The sequence below is a fragment of the Bubalus kerabau genome, chromosome 14, assembly GCF_029407905.1.
Source record: "Bubalus kerabau isolate K-KA32 ecotype Philippines breed swamp buffalo chromosome 14, PCC_UOA_SB_1v2, whole genome shotgun sequence".
In the NCBI taxonomy this organism is placed as follows: Eukaryota; Metazoa; Chordata; class Mammalia; order Artiodactyla; family Bovidae; genus Bubalus; species Bubalus kerabau.
In genome coordinates, this window is record NC_073637.1 from 27053922 (window position 1) to 27073309 (window position 19388).

General features: G+C 38.0%; 1 protein-coding gene across 1 annotated transcript in view; it reads right to left on the bottom strand.

Moving 5' to 3' along the window:
* The window catches only part of TOX (thymocyte selection associated high mobility group box), a 314252-nt gene that overhangs the window by 52124 nt on the left and 242740 nt on the right, over positions 1 to 19388 (bottom strand). Inside the window, exon 4 of the mRNA XM_055546055.1 lies at positions 7268 to 7549. Coding sequence (XP_055402030.1) covers positions 7268 to 7549 — 282 coding nt within the window. The remainder of the gene's footprint in view (positions 1 to 7267; positions 7550 to 19388) is intronic.

A 19388-nucleotide genomic window follows, 5' to 3' on the forward strand; every position in this document is an offset into this window, starting at 1 on the left:
TTGTGATGGTACTGTAACTGAAAAATTCTGCTACTTAAATTCATTCTCTCTTTTCTTTCTAAACTATGCCATCTAAAATCCCCTTACGAGAATAAATTCAAATAAGCATGGAAAGTAAGTCATCTAGTTACTGTGAAATCAGTAAGACTTTAATACCTCTTTCATTTTACAATTGGGTTTATTATTATCATTAATAATAACTAATTCAATGACTCAAAACATCAGTTATAGAAAGCCATATATAAAGTGTTATACTCTTGAGATGATTCACAAGCAGAGGGCATTGTATAGGTTTCATAGCTTGTAAAACAGATTCATTTTTAGGGATCTTTGATTCTGCCAAAGATAACTAAGTATTGTTTTAGGATGACTTTAGCAAAAACACTCAGTGGCCTTATATAAGGTAAGAAATTTGGGCTACTGTCCAGAAAAATCACTTTAAAGTGAAGAAAAGATTTGACTATAACTACATACACCTGTTAGTTATGTTTATTGGTTTTGTTAGATTTATTTGGTCTTTTCTAAATTTACCTTTCTAGGGTGATACATTTACTTATTATTTTAGGTTAAAAATTCCTCTTGCCTCACAGAGAATGCACAAGCTATTGATACACAGTTCCCATGAATAAAATGCCAGGTAGGCACCTGTGTGTAGCCTCAGTTTAGTTCAGTTGCTCAGTAGTGCCTACTCTTTGCGATCCACTGGACTGCAGCATGCCAGGCTTCCCTGTCCGTCACCAACTCCCAGAGCTTGCTCACTGTAGCCTCACTTGAACTTTATTCCATGACTTAATCAAGGTATGCTCAATCATCTAAGAACATTTACACCCAGGAAACACCACATTGTAGTATAATTTAGCTACTTAAATGGATTTTAGGAACTATTATTTGGAATTGAGTACTGACTGGCTGCTTGACTGAATTACACTATTTTCCCCAAAACTGCTTCACTAATAAGCTCAATCTTAACCACTGCTGCTGCTGCTGCTGCTAAGTTGCTTCAGTCGTGTCTGACTCTATGCGACCCCATAGACGGCAGCTCACCAGGCTCCCCCGTCCCTGGGTTTCTCCAGGCAAGAACAGTGGAGTAGGTTGCCATTTCCTTCTCCAATGCGTGAAAGTGAAAAGTGAAAGTGAAGTCGCTCAGTTGTGTCCAACTCTTAGCGACCCCATGGACTGCAGCCCACCAGGCTCCTCCGTCCATGGGATTTTCCAGGCAAGAGTACTGGAGGGGGGTGCCACTGCCTTTTCCGGTCTTAACCACTGGGATACTTTATTTCTGATAAATGAATACATATTAGTTGCTCAGATCTAAGAAATTCTTAAAAGTATCATACATATTACATCATGTGAAGTGTTTAATAATTGTGTGATAAATACAGTTCAACGTGGGAAATACCAGGCTTTTGAAACTCAATTTTAAATATTCTGTCCTAATGCTAGACAATGTGACTTGACATTTGGTTCCAGCACTGCTTGATTTCACTCCACTTCTGTCTGCCTACCATTTTTACTTTATTCTAGAATCTTGTAGCCTTCAGAACAGTAGTAAATAAAAAGTACTTTTTAAGGCTTATTTAATTGTTCCTCTACCGACACCCTATTTTCTTTGAGGAAAAAAAAACCCTTCTCTTTCTGTTCAGTATGGTAATGCATACTAGATGAACTAGCAAATTAGTAAGAAACTCTTAAAAGCAAAAACAAGCAAATGCAAGAACCCGGAGAAGCAAGCAGAGCACTAAGGCCAACTTTCGTCTCGAAGACAGCTGCTGAACCTGGTGAAATTGAGTCAAAGTTACAGCAGATAGAGGACAAAGCCCATGACTGACCAAAATAAGTGGGATGTTTAATGGGAGAGTTCCTATTAAAAGTCAGGACTGAAAAGAATTAGACTTTCTGAGCAGGGTGAAATAAAATGATTTGCCTGGCACGTTCCCTCCCAATACCTGCAAGGATGATTCTGAAGGCAAGGGGAAGAATATCTTTTGTGATAATTCACAAACAGAAGCCAGCATTTGTAAAGATTTATACCCTGAACACATATGACTCTAGTGATCTGAAAAACTTTTAAGCCTAAAGTGGCTCTAGATTGTAGTGGTCCAAGCCGCTTGGCAGAAGCAAATACAAACCATCTTTAGAGGAGTCCACTTTCAAGCCAGGTCGAATAGAATTCTCATAAAGTTCTAAAGAATATCAGCTCTTATTCCAAAAGCAAAAAAGCAGAATGAATCAAGGCATTAAAACCAAGGGCCAGTGGCAACAATAGACAACAGACTCAGACCCCAAAAGGCTTCACAGACTGGAATTAACAAATGCTTAAAGAACAAAAGAGATTAAATCCATGGATAGAGAGCAAGCAACTAAAAAAAAAAAAAATTCAAACAGATTTGAGAAAGAACCAAATAAAACTAGAGATATAAAATAATTGAAATTAAACCCCCAATATATGAGCATTAATTTCAGATTTGATACAGCTGAAAGTTGAATTATGAACTGGGAAATTGATATAAGTAAATTAATCAGAATACAATGGAGTAAGACATCTTCAAATGATAATGGAGAATCACCATCAATCTAAAATTATTTTTCCTAGTTAAAGTACTTTTTAAGGTAATCTTGTTACCAATAGATCATCATGAGAGAAAATTTCAAAGGCATAGGGAAAATGATGTCAGATGAAAAAAAAATTTTTACATGTGAATAAATCTAAAGAAAAAAGACTGTAAAAACAACAAAAATAGCATTTTATGAAGTTCATAAAATTACATTTAATTCAAAGATAATTTATAATTTAAATTATAATCAAGATAAACAATAGCAATAACTGCTCCAGTATAAACTGAAAGAAGGGTATTCAGAGTTAAAGTAATTTATGAAGGGTAAAGATATTGATCAATGTTAGACTTTCATGCATTTTTATGTTAATTTTAGACTTTCACACATTTTTAAGAGTAGTTACTAAATAAACAGAAAGATTATAAAATTTAATTTCCGATTTTACAATGGGAAATATTGAAATGAGAAAAGTAAGATCAATCTTAAGGAAGGTAAGAAAGAGAAAAAGAAACACAGACATATGTGAGACAAATAGAAAGCAACATACTTCAATGGAGAAATTAACCCAAGTATTTTAGCATTTATTCAATATGTGAATGTATGTAAATGAGGTCAGTGTCATTTTTTTTTGACATGATACAGGCATGGTTTTATATATAGAAATAAACATAACAGCAAAATATATTAGGTAAAACATAAGAAACATAATTAAAACCAAAACAATTACATCGCTTTTGTCATTAAAAGTCAGTTTCACTTGAAAGTAAAAACTTAACTATATACACTGACAAGAGACACATACAATCCTTTCAGCAGAGAAGCTGAAAGTAAAAGGATGGAAAAATATGTATTGTGATTCTTAGCCCATAATTCCCTTAAAGGGAAAACTGTGCTAAAAATACTGCTGAAGTGCCAGATACTTTAAGTGTCTTAAAGTGTCTGTTGTGTTACACGTACTGGATTACAGGCTTAGAACCATAAGCTACCCAAGTTTATATTTTTCTGATGTTTGACTGTATGTCTAGTTTATGACTTCAGGCTGTCAACACAGCTCCATAGCAATCAGGGCCATGGGGAGTGTTTATAAGGTGATAATTTATTTTACTGATGTATTTACAATATTTCTGTCTGTCAAAACAAAGTTATTTCATTTACTTGTTCAATTAGATAAACTGGAATTAATATGCAATCGCTTAAGAGAGCACAAAGTGTTAAGAGGGAAGGTTTAAATGCTTCTTTTTCAGGTGTTAGACTAAATATTCTTTTTTAGTTCTCTTATTAGAAATTGTTTAAGTGATCCTTTTGACTAAACAGTACTTCACATTTAACAGGAGCTGTTGCAGTACAACATTCCTCATAAACCCTTCTCATACATAAAGGAAAATTCCGATTTAATTGGCAGTGATGAAGAATGCTTGAACACTTTCATCGGAGGAATTTTTAAAATCATTTAATAAAAATAAGTTGAAAAATGGGCAGGGGAATTCTGAACTGGAGAGAAGGTGAAGGATAGTGTGTATAGCTGGAATGGGAAGATAGCTTTTGAGATGGAAAATGCACTTAAACTAGACATGAACTTGAGAGCATTTGTGTAGACAAAAAGTCACCTTAATGAAGGCATTCTTGAGAAATCCACCTTCACATCATAGCTTATTCAAGAATATACCACTATAGAATATTCCACTACACAACATTTACATGGTCATTAGTAACGAGCTATAAATTACTCTGAGATATGGAAGTTAAATGATTGGTTAGGATACTCACTGGCAAAGTTTCACACCTGCCTGGAAACTCATAACACACAAATTCATACCTCAGCAAAAGTATAGGATATGGAACACATTTAAATTGAAGAGTGTAGGAAATGCTTTTGTAAGTAAGAATAATCCTGCATAAAATTTACTGTCAGAAGGTGCTAATTTTGCATTAATTTCCTGAAATGTAAACAATGAATACTGATAAAGATCTAATCCAGATGCACAAATTGATCCTTCCTATGAGTAGAACATTAATTTTTTCCCCTTGCAATGTAGTACATATCACCTATGTTAAGAAATTTAACTTGAATCATCATCCATGCCTAATCCGACACCTAAATCACTGACCACAAATAGATGCTTGGCGTTCACATTTAGATCCTGGTGCTCACTGGCTGGAGATACCACTGGAAGAACACACATTTTCTTAAAAATTTATTTTGCCCTTGAAGTGATCAGCCAAAGATCAGGCTTTCACTAGCCTGATACATTATTCAAGTCCTATCAGTTAGTCTCCTTCTCTTTTTCTTTCCCTCATGAGAGGATGGCTCATTGGCAGGGAGAGACCATGGGATAGAGGGGATCAGCATGGGCACTCATATCTAGCTGTGTAGCTGCTGTAAAACATATCAGGCATTTGTTTTCATCAGGGACAGCAGACAGCAGTCATGGAAATGAATGTCATGAAAGAAGAAGTTTATACTCACACAAACCCAGAAACAGGAGGCCCAGCATGCCGTACAGGGTCGTCAAGAGGCAGAGATGGGAGAGGGCAGGGAAAGGCCAGAGTCCTTATTGCGGTTTTTGTGGGAAGGAAGGAAGGGGCCAAGTCAGCTCAGGACAGGAAGGTCTGAACAGTTTTCCATGTGCTCTGCTCTAAAGGTGTTCCCTAGTTGTCCATAGCCAGTCCTCCGGGGAGATGTGGCGGGGGTATTGGTATGGTGTGTAACAGTTTGATGAAGGAGATGACTTGGGTGTGGCTCTGGATGTGTTGGTATGTCTATCAAAGATGTGCTCACAGGGGAGTCATTCACTATCTCTAGGAATTAGCTACCCTGGTGGTGCTTCGAGGATTAACGCCCTAAATGTTAGAGCTTCAGGAATACTGAAAATAATAAAATGTCAACATAGCAGTCTTGTCTTTTGACATCAGGCTGAATAAATCTATGTGTCACTATTTGGATTGTTAAAAGATTAGCGTAGCTGCTGCTGCATCACTTCGGTCGTGTCCGACTCTGTGCAACCCCATGGATGGCAGCCCACCAGGCTTCCCCGTCCCTGGGATTCTCCAGGCAAGAACACTGGAGTGGGTTGCCATTTCCTTCTCTAATGCATGAAAGTGAAAAGTGAAAGTGAAGTCGTTCAGTAGTGTCCGACTTTTAGCGACACCATAGACTGCAGCCTACCAGGCTGCCCCGTCCATGGGATTTTCCAGGCAAGAGTACTGGAGTGGGTCGCAATTGCCTTTTCCAGTGTAGCTAGCAATTGTTAGGTTAACTGTATAGATCAGAATCCCATGGTATTGCCTTTTGTTTCCCAAAAACAAAATTCTCACAAAATGAAAAGAAACTAAAGACTGACACAAGTGACAATTCATTAGTGACATTAAAAATTAGGAGGAATATGAAGTATGCATGTAGCCACCAGTATTTTCCACACTAACCAGGGACAAGAGTCCTCGAGGGGTCATATTTGAAAGATGCTTGAGTAATGTGGTGCTTTAGTCGATTAAGTCACGTCTGACTCTTTTGAGACCCCACGGACTGTAGCCCACCAGTCTCCTCTGTCCATGGGATTTTCCAGGCAAGAATACTGGAGTTGGTTGCCATTTCCTTTTTCAGGGGATTGTCCCCAGGGATTGAACCCTCTTCTCCTGAATTGCAGGTGGATTCTTTACTACCGTGCTACCAGGGAAGCCCGGCTGACTGATAACCAAGGCAATAAAAAGATGATTTTGATATTCTTGACTGAGAGTATACTTGGTTATGAAACAATCATTTGACAAGGGTGCCTTGAGTACTTTAAAGAGCTAAATACTTTTGTAGTTAATTTTCCAAAAATAAGGACAACGAAGACCCATCTTTATACAGATAACTTAAGGTGATGCAGAGAGACAACCATAATGGCCTGGGGTTAACAAAAGATAAGTAAAGAAGCACCCAGGCTCCTTTCTCTGGAAGGGCATCATCTAGTACTTCTGACCCTTCTTTTCTTCATCCTAAATATGACATGTTTGGATCAGATGATCTCAGAGATTTCTCTAACCATCACACACACAGAGACCCATCATTATAACCCTGGGATATTGCCTTTTTAAAATAAAGTAGAAAAAAAAAATAAAGTAGTTAAATTGAAAGATATTTTTGAATGAGCAGTGAATTAAGCCTGACTTTGGATATTGAGTCCTAGATGTTTATTTATTCTCCCTTACTCACTAGCAGAGCCTGTACTGTGTGGATGCAACCTACTCCTATGTTTAGTACATTTTCATTTAAAGGATTTGTTGCTGCTGTTGCTGCTAAGTCGCTTCAGTGGTGTCTGACTCTGTGCGACCCCATAGACAGCAGCCTACCAGGCTCCCCCGTCTCTGGGATTCTCCAGGCAAGAACACTGGAGTGGGTTGCCATTTCCTTCTCCAATGCATGAAAGTGAAAAGTGAAAGTGAAGTCACTCAGTTGTGTCCGACTCTTAGCGACCCTATGGACTGCAGCCTACCAGGCTCCTCCGTCCATGGGGTTTTCCAGGCAAGAGTACTGGAGTGGTTGCCACTGCCTTCTCCGAAAGGATCTGTTAGGAACTTAAAAATGTAATTGGACAAGCAGGTGATTTAACTCATTCAGTCCCCCACAATGCTTTCCATTTGGATGATATTACCTCCATCCACCTGAAGTCAGGGAAAGTGCTAATGAACAGTTTTTTTTTAGGCAGCAAGCATTTCTTACAAGTCGTACCTTAGAGGCATCATCACCCTCGTCTTCGTGCACTGAGCTGGATGGTGAAGGAGTCGCAGACTTGCTTCCAGGAGGAGATGGTGAGTTGTGGGGGACGCTGCCCCCTCCCACGTTAAGTCCGAGCTGAGCACTGAGCTGTGACTGGTTGATGGTGGTGAGCTGGCCATGCGGCATCATTCCCGGCTGCTGCCTGAGGTCTGTAGGCTGAGCCCTTGGTCTCATGGCTGCCATCTGAGGATGGGAGCTATAGTGCGTTCCTTCTGGGTTCCGTATATCTTGCATCTACAAAAAATGGACAGGAATAATTTTTCACAAAACTTGTTTCTGGAAAAAAAAATCCCTAGGCCTTAAAACTCCATTTTTTAAGTTTAAAACTCCTGGTCAACTATACACATTTCCACCCTTCTCCTAGAGAAGGATAATTGTAACTGTATGTATCACCCTAAAGATACTAAAATACAGAATGTTGGAAATCCATTGACATTACATTTCATTACTCAAGGCCTGGTTAATTATATTTACAGTCCTTCTTTACACTGCAGTGAAATGCAAACATATATCATTAATAGATACTGATAGTGTAAGTTTCAAAATACTGGTGTTTATTAGTGTATCAATACTATATAATTATTAGTGATTACAGCATTCACTGGTGTCTCAGAATGTAAAGAATCTGCTGTGATACAGGAGACACAGGTTCAATCCCTGGGTCAGGAAGATCTCCTGGAGAAGGGAATGGCTACCCACTCTAGTACTCTTGTCTGGGAAATCCCACAGACAGTGGAGCCTGGCGGGCTATAGTCAATGGGGTCTCAAAGAGTCAGAGATGACTGAGCAATTCACATTACACCACTATTACAGCATTCACAGTAAGTCATGAAAATCCATTTCTTTGATTCTCATCAATTAAAAAAGGTTTTGAAAGTTAAGCATACTATGGTTATCAGCTTAATTCTATACAGGCTAGTATTGGCCACATGATCTATGAACTTCTGACTTAGAACACTTACAGGCTGGTATTAACCAATTGATTAATTGACTATTGAAATGATTTGACTACCTAGTCAGATTCGAAAGTAAAGCTCTAAAGTTGCAAGGTCACGATATTAATCCATTATGCTATCTGGGTCACTGCTTTTTAGCCTTAATGAGACTCACTCTTATAATTCAAGCAGTGAATTTTGTCTCTGCAAGGATTAGAATTAAAAGCATTGGAGGATGAAGCTCTTAACGCATGTAGAGGTCAAATGTGTTGTATAAGAGCAGTGTGGTGAATTTCACTTAATATTTCTGTGGCATTTTCAGACTTAAAATAATGGGAATATTTTGTGGGGCTTACAGAAGCACCTCAGTTTTGTTCTTGCTGAAGGGTACTGGGGAGTTCATGCAGGTAGATTTATAAAGCGACAGAGAGAAAAAAGAAATGGAAAAAAGAAGGGAAGTTCTTTTTTAACATGAAGAGATACACGTTAAATTTACATTTGGGAATGGAAAAAGTAAAATAAAAGTTACCTTTCTCTATTTCATTAAGGAAAAAACCCCATACAATGTCAGAATGCCTAGTAATTACCCATCTGTAAATGTTACCATGACATGGAAATAATGAAAAGGGCAATAGATAACTTAGTCATGGGATTTTTTTCTTTTGGTAATAAAATCATTTTCTACCAATGCTCTCTAGGCATCTTACCAACCCAGTTAGACCTGTCTGAAACAGGAGTTGTGACTGAAGAGGTGTCTGCCTCTGTTCTCTGTATTAGGTTCACTGTCTCCACCATAAGTCATTATATTAGTCAATACTCCCCTTCTGACCTTTCCAACTCTTGTTACTGCTTCATCTTCAGACTCAGTTCTAGGTATCCTAGACTTTGGCTCTCCTAGGAGATGGGTTAGGCCGACCCTATGCTTTTATAGGCATTGCTTTCCTGGTTCAAATCAACCTTTTCCCCCATAATTTGAACCATGTCCCTCTAACCTTCCAAAAGCAGCTCACAGTTCTCCTTTCTATGAAACCCCTCATTAAGCAGTTATTACTATTCAATGATATATGTTAGCTCTGCAGAGGCCCTAGTGACATGTTCTCAGTGAAAAGAAGACACTGAGGGGTTTTGAATATCTGTTGAATAACTATATAAATAAATGAATAAAACCTAGAGATCTTAGAGTTGGAGTTAAAACCTACATCTCTCAATTCCAGTCTTTGATACTTCCTACTGTATTAAGCAGCTGATCCAATATTTTATGTATCCTAAAGGGATAGTTATAGTTAATTAAAGATAATCAAATACACCTGTCCAAACTGTCTACCCAAATCCATGGTTTTTATTGAGTCCATTCATGTTGCCTCCACTCATGTTTACTAAAATAGTGTTTGTTCCTGTGTAACTGTTCTTATAACTTCTATAATCTGATCAACACTAGCATTCACGGTTATCCTCAAGTTGTGCCACGGAGTCTCTTTTCAGGCCCATACTCTAAGGTCCTGAGGTCATAATGTGCTTTTTTTTAGACTTTTAGCATGCGGAACTGGTGTTTCATTGTGGCCATCGACTAACGAGAGCCCATAAAGGGTACTGTTCTATATATAGGGCAGCTCCCTCTCTTAACCCTACACCAAACAAAGCTGTTACATGCATATTCAAACATATCTGTTTTGTAGAGTCCTGTAAATTAAAAATGTTTACTAACTGATTCATACTTTAAATTATTTTCCCAAAAGTATGTAACTAATTGATATTCACAGAAATCCCAAGTTACAAGCTTCAACAGTGTGCAACTTAACTGGAGCTCACTCCTCACTCTTTCAGCAACATTGTGGTTTTCACATGACATGGCGGAAAGTGATCTCTAAATTACCTACACACAGAATTTCCAGATTTATGCCTACAAATTCCACCTCATAGCACCTATCTCTTTCACCATTTTGTAATATTTTCTTAAAATTATTATTCTCCCATGCTAATTAGTGTGGTGAGTAGATCTCTGAGTACTAAAGCTGTATTTCCACCTTCGTAATTTTAGTAGAAGGAGGTGGGCATGGTGAAAGGGAGTAAGGAATCAGTTTGGGTAGGGACCATGAAGCATTCAATAGGATACCACTTTTTCAACAGACTTATCATTAGTTCAAAATATCATGTAACCAATGGTGTTAGGCCAGGCAGACAGCAGCTTTAACATTGAATCAAAACCACTTCTCCTGTGTGGAGGGTGGCAAGCACAAATTAGAGAGCACATTCATCTCTTTAGCTCTCAGATGCACTTAGAAATAGATCTTAGCACCCTTGGTGACATTTCTGAATTAGGAGGAGTTTTTTCATTCCAGCCTGCATTCATAGGAGTCAGTTCAGTGTTCATCACTGCCTAATGCATAACATGGGGCAAATTAAACTGGAGGGAGCTTGATTACTGAAAACTAAAAATAATTAGTCAGCTCATGAATGTAAGCAAATGTTTTGATTACTGGTTTCCTTCTAGAAAGATAGTGACTGACTACAGATCTTAATGTGAAATATGAAACATCAACTTGAAAAATATTATTTCCTGTTACTCTCCAGTATTTTCCACATATTGTGAATAATTCACTTTAAGTCATGCTTAGTCTCAATTGCTATTCTGACTCCTCTTGGCTCTGCCATTGACTTCTATTCTTTTTACAACTTTCCACCCCTGAAAGATTCCCTAACATTCTGAGTCACATTTCTTCCATCCAACTAAGATGCATCACGATTTTGTTAGTGGGGAATTTCTAAATCAAAATGTATAATTCTGGCCCCAATTCTGGGTCTAACTCTGCTAGACATCACTACTTGGACATCACCCCTGCTGGAAAACTGAACAAAGTTTTCTTTTTCAAAACTATTTTGTACTCTGTGTCCAGTTTCTCTTGATGACACCTTCATCCTCTTCATCACCTCTACTCCAAATGTTCTAGTAATTTTTGGTTAATTCCTTCTCTGTCAAACTCTGGTGGGTTCCACTCAGTCAGCTCCGAAATACCCCTCCCATCTGACCTTCTCTCACCCCACACCATTCACGTATTTCAGGCTTTCACTACCTCTTCACTTGCAACAGCTACTTAACGTTTAATAAAAAGAACATCTTCACATCCACCCCAAAGAGTGCTGTAAAATTAATCTCCATGAGTCAGACTCAAACACTTCTCAGTGATATCTGCCTCCAAAATGGAATCCAAACTCTTTGGCATGCTATTCAAGATTCCAAATAAGCTTTATTCCTTATGTGTCCATCAAACACCTAATTATTCAACTAAACCCAACTAACTGCTTTTCTTTGCCTCTGTCTCTCTCCCTTGAACATGTGCCTTGTCTATGCCGCTCTTTCAGCATTCACTTTCTGAGCAGTTGCTGTTTGAAAATTTGAAAAACAGTTAAAAAATACTTTGCTCAGTGATTTGCAGTTTGCACAGAACTTTTTCACCTGTTGGGCCTTATAATTCCCCTTTGAGGCAGAAATGTCTGTTTACACAAGTTTACTGAGGATGGTAGAGCTTAAATGGTCTCAGATCTCTCTACCAACAAATATTAGAGTAAAAATACGCTTATTTTACATGTTTGTGTTCTTGTCACAATTCCATGATGCCATTATCATATTCACATATCCAAACACTGAATAAATTTTAAAGTTCAAAAGTCAGCTCATCTACAAAGCTTCAAGAACCTCCTTATTCTGAACTGCTAAAGCATTCTGCTTATACTTTCTTTGTGGACACTACTTTTAAATTTCTTAAGTGTGTATGTATTTCTACAAGGTAATCTTGATTTGTACATGACTAAAGTAGTCCATTCTGTAGGAGATCAGCCCTGGGATTTCTTTGGAAGGAATGATGCTAAAGCTGAAACTCCAGTACTTTGGCCACCTCATGTGAAGAGTTGACTCATTGGAAAAGACTCTGATGCTGGGAGGGATTGGGGGCAGGAGGAGAAGGGGACGACAGAGGATGAGATGGCTGGATGGCATCACTGACTCGATGGACATGAGTCTGAGTGAATTCCGGGAGTTGGTGATGGACAGGGAGGCCTGGCGTGCTGCAGTTCATGGGGTTGCAAAGAGTCGGACACGACTGAGCGACTGAACTGAACTGAACTGAAAAGCATTTTTCAATCCTTCCTGAGATCTCTTTTAGTTAAATTAGGCATTTCAAGTATTCTAAAAACACTTGCCTAGTCAGTGTATAAATGAAGAAATGAACATTACAAGTACAAACTGACTTTAGCCAGTATGATGATCTTTATTTTTTTTTCCTGTGAACTTCATCTAGCTTTAGTCCCAAGATGAAAAGAAAATATGAATAATGTCTGTTTCCATTTGTGGCAGAAATCTCAAGCTGTACCCTCTGATCCTCATTTACTTTGGTCTAGAGGGACAAGCCTCTGGTATTTAGCTTGTCGAGCCAAAAAGCTGGCTAACAGAGGACACTGCCTCCTTTATTTGCAGCTTTATGGTCATGTGACCATGTTTTGGCTACTGAAATATAAATGAAAGTGTTGGGTGGTCCTTCCAAGAAATCTCCTTGAAGGAAGGGTTCACTTTCCTCTGTTCTTCTTCTGCTGGAAATAATGTGGGTGTGGTGATTAGAGCTCAGGAAAATGTCTTGGACCAAGAGGCAGCACCCTAATGTTTTTGAACTCATGGAAAGAAGCCTGAGTGTCTGACTATCATGAAGACACCAGACCACAGACGGTCTACCTACCATGGGAGTATGTAATGTGGAAGGGAAGTAAAGGTCAATCTTTTTCAGTCCTCTTGAGTTTTCTGTTGTACATAGCAGAACTAATCTTGCCTGATACACCCTAATAGATTATAAATTCAAAAAAGCAGGGATAGAAATCTACTTCATTTACCAGCGTAGCCCTCGTATCTAGCACAGACGTTGACACATAATAGATACTCAGCACGTATATCTTGAATTCCATCAAATAGATGCTCAGGTATATTTAGGACTGATGACTTGGGCTTTACATAAATAATATTAAAAATCCTTGATCTTTTGGGAACTTCATTTGCTAAATTCTTAGAAAGCACCTTGAGACATTTGAGTCCTAACTTGTGTGTGCATTTCTCATTTTGTTTATTTCAAGCCCAGTGAACTTTGTTTTTTTCTTGACTAAAAGTCCGGCATGTCATTGGCATTTCAGTCTTGAATGGCTCTTAATAGTTACCTCCCCATTGGGGAAACCTGATCCATTGAACTTAGAGGATAGATTTCACTTTTTTGAAAACTGGAACTGTTTCCTTAAATTTCACAGATTTTTGTTGAGGATTAATATTGTTCTTTAATTATAGAAGCTAAAAAATGTCAATTAAAGTAATGGAGGAGGATTATGATGATGAAGAGATTTTCATTGAGTTCCTTCAAAACCTTTTTCCAATTAATGGAAAGCAAAGGCTCAGTTAAAATCAATTAGGAAACCAAAGCAGATAACATGTGTTCTCCCCTCCTGACCTGCCTATTACATCCATGGCTTGAAGCTAATTCTTTTCTCCCCTGGCCCACATCTACAGTGTAAGAGCGCCAGGCTGAGGAACAGCTAGAGAAGGACTCTGTGGGCCCACTCTGACACAGATTTAAACACGTTTGCACATTATTTTTCTTGGGTTCTCTTTGAAAAGGAAACAGAAAAAATACTCAGGTTGTTCAGCTCAGATTATTGTTTTAAAAAATGAGTAACATTTTGTGTATAACTAATAAAAAAATCCTTAAAACATTAGTTGTATTAGTAACTAAAGGGTGTTAAAATTGCACACTTGAATGGCATCAGAACAAATGAAGGCCCGAGTTTCAGTATTTAAAATTGTGTGTTTCCCAATCCTTCAGAGTCTGTTTTCTTCTTTCAAATATCAGCATCCTTCACAGTCCAACGTGCAAGCCTTGAAAGCTATCATTATCGCTGCCTCCAGCAGACAATCCGTATCAAAACAGTTGTACACATAAAGCTCGAACGACGTCTTGGCTCTCTCTGCTCTGATCCAGCTGTTTGAGTGAACAGCAGTTGGTGAACAGAGCCTGGAACATGGGGAGCCCCGAGGCCTTATTTGCTAATGCGGCTCCACCAGCTGCTGCTTTCTATGGGCTTTGCAGGCGAGGCCTGGAAGTTTGCCAGTTGCAACAGGAACAAGAGAACGTGAGGAATCTCTGAAGCCCTTCCGTTTACCCCTGTCTGTCAGCATTTGACACCCTTTGCTGTGGAGTGTTTTTCCCAGCACCATGAGGAGACCCCACTGGCTTAGGCTGTGACAAGTGCTTACTCTCGGTCCCTTTAATACACACTATCAAACATACACCGTCCTCAGCATCCAAAGAAAAGCTTCTGAGCCTTACTCTTGGTACTCCATCCAGCCGTGCATGATTAATCAGGCCAGGAAGGCTAAGCATTTCCATTTTTCTTAGGAATAATGCACTCTAAGAGGCTATGAGAAGAATGTAAATGTTGATATTATTTAAGTCTCTAATTTGATTACATATTTTTGCCAGGGATTCAATTAATATGTAAATGTATACACCCGAACAAATGCATGGGTAAATTTAATAATCAAATTTATTATTTTCCTAAATGCATTTCCAAGAGAGAGCTAAATTATTTGTTGTCCAAACAAATTAAATCATTTCTATGTGATCTCCTTGTGTGATCTACTTAGTTAAAAACATGTATTTTAAATAAGCTTTAACACTTTTGACTATTAGATTTCTGACTCTGAAGACCAATATTTAACATCAGAAGAGGGGAAATCTAGGAAATACATATGTATAGCACATGTTAAATTTTTTAAAATGAGGAAAAATGCAGTTTGAAAAAAAGATTGAGGATTTTTATGAAAATGTATTTTTATCCTCAATATTTGACCAGAATAACTTGATTTTAACTTTGATGTTCAAAAAAAACCCTGTTTTTTAACATTTGGAGTCTACTTTTCTTCCCATAGACAATATGGATACATAGATTCATGTTTCTTTACAATGCACTAGAATGGAACATCTGTAGTCTAGTTAGGATGGTGCATGCTAAGTCACTTAAGTCGTGTCTGACTATTTGTGACCCTATGGACTGTAGCCCGCCAGACTCCTCTCTCCTTGGGATTCTTTAGGCAAGAATACTGGAGTAGGTTGCCATGCCCTCCTCCAGGGGATATTCCCAATCCAGAGATTGAACAAGCATCTCTGTGTCTCCTTCACTGGCAAGTGGGTTCTTTATTACTAGCGCCACCTAGGGAGCCCCTCAACCTGAACTGCAGGTGGATCTTTACCGTCTGAGCCACTAGGGGATGTTTCCATTAGTTAGGATAGTCATCAGAAAACTAATTATTACAAGAAAGCAAAAACTCTGAAGCATAATTCATTAGACATTTGCCAAAAGGATAGACATAGTACTCTCCAGGACTACGATCCTCGGGGAAGATGAGAACCACCCTGGAAACCAAGTGCTCGTATCCATAGGCACTCCCACTGCACCAGACCATCCACTTCCTTCAGATGGGGTCTCTCTCTCATGGCAGCCTCTCCCATGAATCGGGACCCTTGTTACACAAGGGACTTGATATGATAGAGGAAAACATCATCAAAAGTTTTTAAACATCATGGCTAAAATTTACACTGGCTAAAGAGCACTTAAATTTTTTAATTAAAAAATTTTAACTTAATTTTTTGTATGTTCTTCCAGGGATGAACCAAAGATCAAATGTCAAAGACAGAAAGCCACAGAAGGAGGTAGGACCCTCAACCTCTAAATGTCCTCAGTGTCCTTGCCAGGTACTGACCCTCCTCGACAGGACTCGACTTCTACATCCCCTAGTGCAGAAAGAAACACCTAAGTTGCACTAGTGTATGCATCTGGATTCGTTATTATAAACTGGAAAAGCAATTCTATACCATTTTATTTGATTTCTTTCTCTTCCTTTTCCCAGATGGGAGGGAGTGTGTTATGGTGGAAGGAACCCTGCTCATGACATCATCAGACTAGCTATGTTCTAATGAGTTATCCTACTTTTAATTTACTTGGCCCTCATTGTCCACCTCTGCAAAATAGGTGGATAACAATTTTTCAACAACAATTATTGAGTGCTTCCTTTGTGCCAGGCACTGCTCTAGGTACCAGGTAAACAACAGTGAGAAGCACACAGAAATCCCTCCCTACAAGCTCTTACTAATGCAGGAAATGTGATAAAAAGTGTGAGGTGTAGTTTGTTCGATAGAGGTTAAGTTTTAAAGAGACCAATATGAGAGAAATGTGCTGACCTTAAATGTTTGTTTCAAAGTGCAATTGTGAGGATTAACTAAAATAAAAACCATGAAGACATTTTGCCAAATGTAAACTTTTTCTGTGGTTGATGCTCCCATGCATTCCTTTTTGTGGAAGAGGCTGCTATTTATCTTTTGCTATCAACCTTGGGTTGCTTTCCCTGACTAGTTCTAGTTCATGGTGAACCACTAACATGGTTGTGACCAAGCATTCTGGCAGCCCAAAGCTGGCATCTGTAAGAGACTTTCTCTGAGAAAAGCTGGGCAGCTCATGTCACACAGCACAGGGGTTTGCTGTGAGAAAGTAAATAGTCCCTGATCAGTGCTAATAGGCTAACTGGGAGATACAAAGTTCAAAAAAATTTTAATGCACAAAAATATGTTTCAGTTCATAGTGTACCATTCTTTCCCATCAACTCTGTGCATATAATCTCTCCTTTGAATCACAATGATGTCTGGGAGCTTGTGGGATAGACTGATACTTTCTAACTGCACAGTTAGAAAGACGTTTTTTTAACTCAGATTGAGGCACTGCATTTTTTATTGTTTCATGTCAACACTCTTTGTCGCTTGCTGTTATGGTTACACCATCAACATTTCAGTATTACCAAGCTTGACACTGTGCTTCAGGGGGCCTTGAATAGGTTCCTCTGCCCAGCACAAGTAAAGCAGACCCACAGATGTGCAATGGATGAGCTTGGCTCTTAGGTGAGAAGGACAGCTCTCGTAATTCTAATTAAAGGCAGGACACGAAAGCTCACAGACTGAAATTTCTGCCTTATCTAAAAGGGTTTGGGGGACCCTCTGGTTCTCCAAAACGGTTGAGTTAGCAGTTCCTACACACTTGTCCACCTCTGGTGCTAGGAGCCTGTGAGTCTGCTTAGGGTCTACCTGTGAGTAGTCAGTGAAGTCCTTTATTTGTACAGATCCTGTCTTTCATATCTGTACTACAAAGTGTAGGCGGTGCTTTGTTCACAGGGCTATAATCTTATATTAACGTGTATTCAAACATGCTAATGTCTGTTCACATTTCCTCTGCTTTGATGTTCTCAGAGAAGGGACTGAATAATGTGCCTTATTTTCAGAACTCTTTCAAGGGATTGTGTGCATTGAAACAAAAAGAATGGATTGGAAGAATAGGTGATAAGAAAATTGGGAAATGTTACAAGACATGCCCTGTGGGAGTTGTGGTTTTTCTGTGAGAACTTGCTCCGTGTATTTATAGCATCACAAGTCCGCTGAAATGTTTTTTTTTTAATACTATACTCAGACCTGAAAATTTAACTGAATTTCATACTTTCCACTGGAATATTAATGGGGTGCTAGTAAAAGTGGAGATGTCAAGTGGAATATTGACTTCCTAATATCAGTTCAGAAAAGTGATATTTGAGTTCATTTAGAGGCTGTTAAATCATTAAATACACATGACATTCCCTTAAAAGTACATCTCAAGAGGCAAAATTAAAACCTGTATTCTGCTTGGCCCAGATAGTTTCCCTATACAGAATATTTGTATGCTCCCAACTTATTGGGGACTTGAAAAAAGTGCATTTTAAAATTAGTATGTTATTATGGAAATCTTCCAATAATCCTTTTAATAATATATTGTAAAACATTAAAATAGCATGAAACCAAGATAGGAGAGGCTGGAAATCCTCTCCTATTGAGCATAATATTAATGACTTGGTAAAATCGGTCTAGGAAAATTACAATGTCTTTCAGTTCCTTAAAAGTGTCTGACTTGGTAAGTGACCTTAAGCTCCTTTAAAACAATTAAAAGATTCAAATATTTGTCTGCCAAAATTTTATAGCATGTTAGATAATGGGATGAATGTAGTTATATACAGTCTCTATATTTCTGGGTATACCTAATGTAGTTAATATTAACATTACTCGCTCATTTATGCTTTTATACACTTCGAGTCACATAAGGTCAAGGTCTCTAATCATAAAACTACTGAATGCTATTCATGCTAATATAAAAACCCTTTCTTTAAAACAACTGCCAATAAATTTCATTATAAAAAGTTATTAAAAGGGTTAAAAACCTATTTAATGTCAAAGAATTTGCATGACTCAAACTTCTAATAAAGAGAGAGAATAGGCTTTCTTTCTGAATTATTTAAATCTTTACTGACTGTGCACTGAACCATGAAATTAGAAAAGTGTTATTAGAAGTATTCTCTGGTTTTTATAAAAGTTGGAGCCGAGAATGTATCAAGCTATAGTCTTTAACTAGACTAGTTAAAGCAGTAGGTTTTTAATCCCAAATACATGGCTTCTACTGATAGAAAGGTCATAATTAAAACTCTATCCTGTAGCTTGGTGATAATAAAATTATTATTACAGAGGCACACATGTTCATTTAAAATATATGAGGTACATATTCCAATTTTAATTTGGACAAATATCTTCAAGTTTTTTGATCTTTCAATGTCCGCTAACAGACTCACTTAACCAATAATTAGGTTTTAATGGTGGCTAATTTTAAAGCACTAAAGTTAAGAATTTGAATTATCTATCATTTACAGGTTTAACATCTACCAAATATATGGTGAAATTAGACTAATTATGGTCAAAAGAGTTTAAAAAAATCACAATTCTGCATGATTATAACCCTGTTTGATGATGGCATAAAATTTTTGACATATCCATTATAAAAAATAGCAAACACACCTTTCACAGTTTAAATTTATTTCTCTGGGAAACTAACTTAGTACAACCGATTTGAACAAGAAGGCTATACCTAACAAGAGGACTTCCCAAGTGGTGTAGTAGTAAAGAATTTGCCTGCTAATGTGGGAGATATAAAAGATGTAAGAGATGCAGGTTTGATCTCTTGGTTGGGAAGATCCCCTGGAGAAGTAA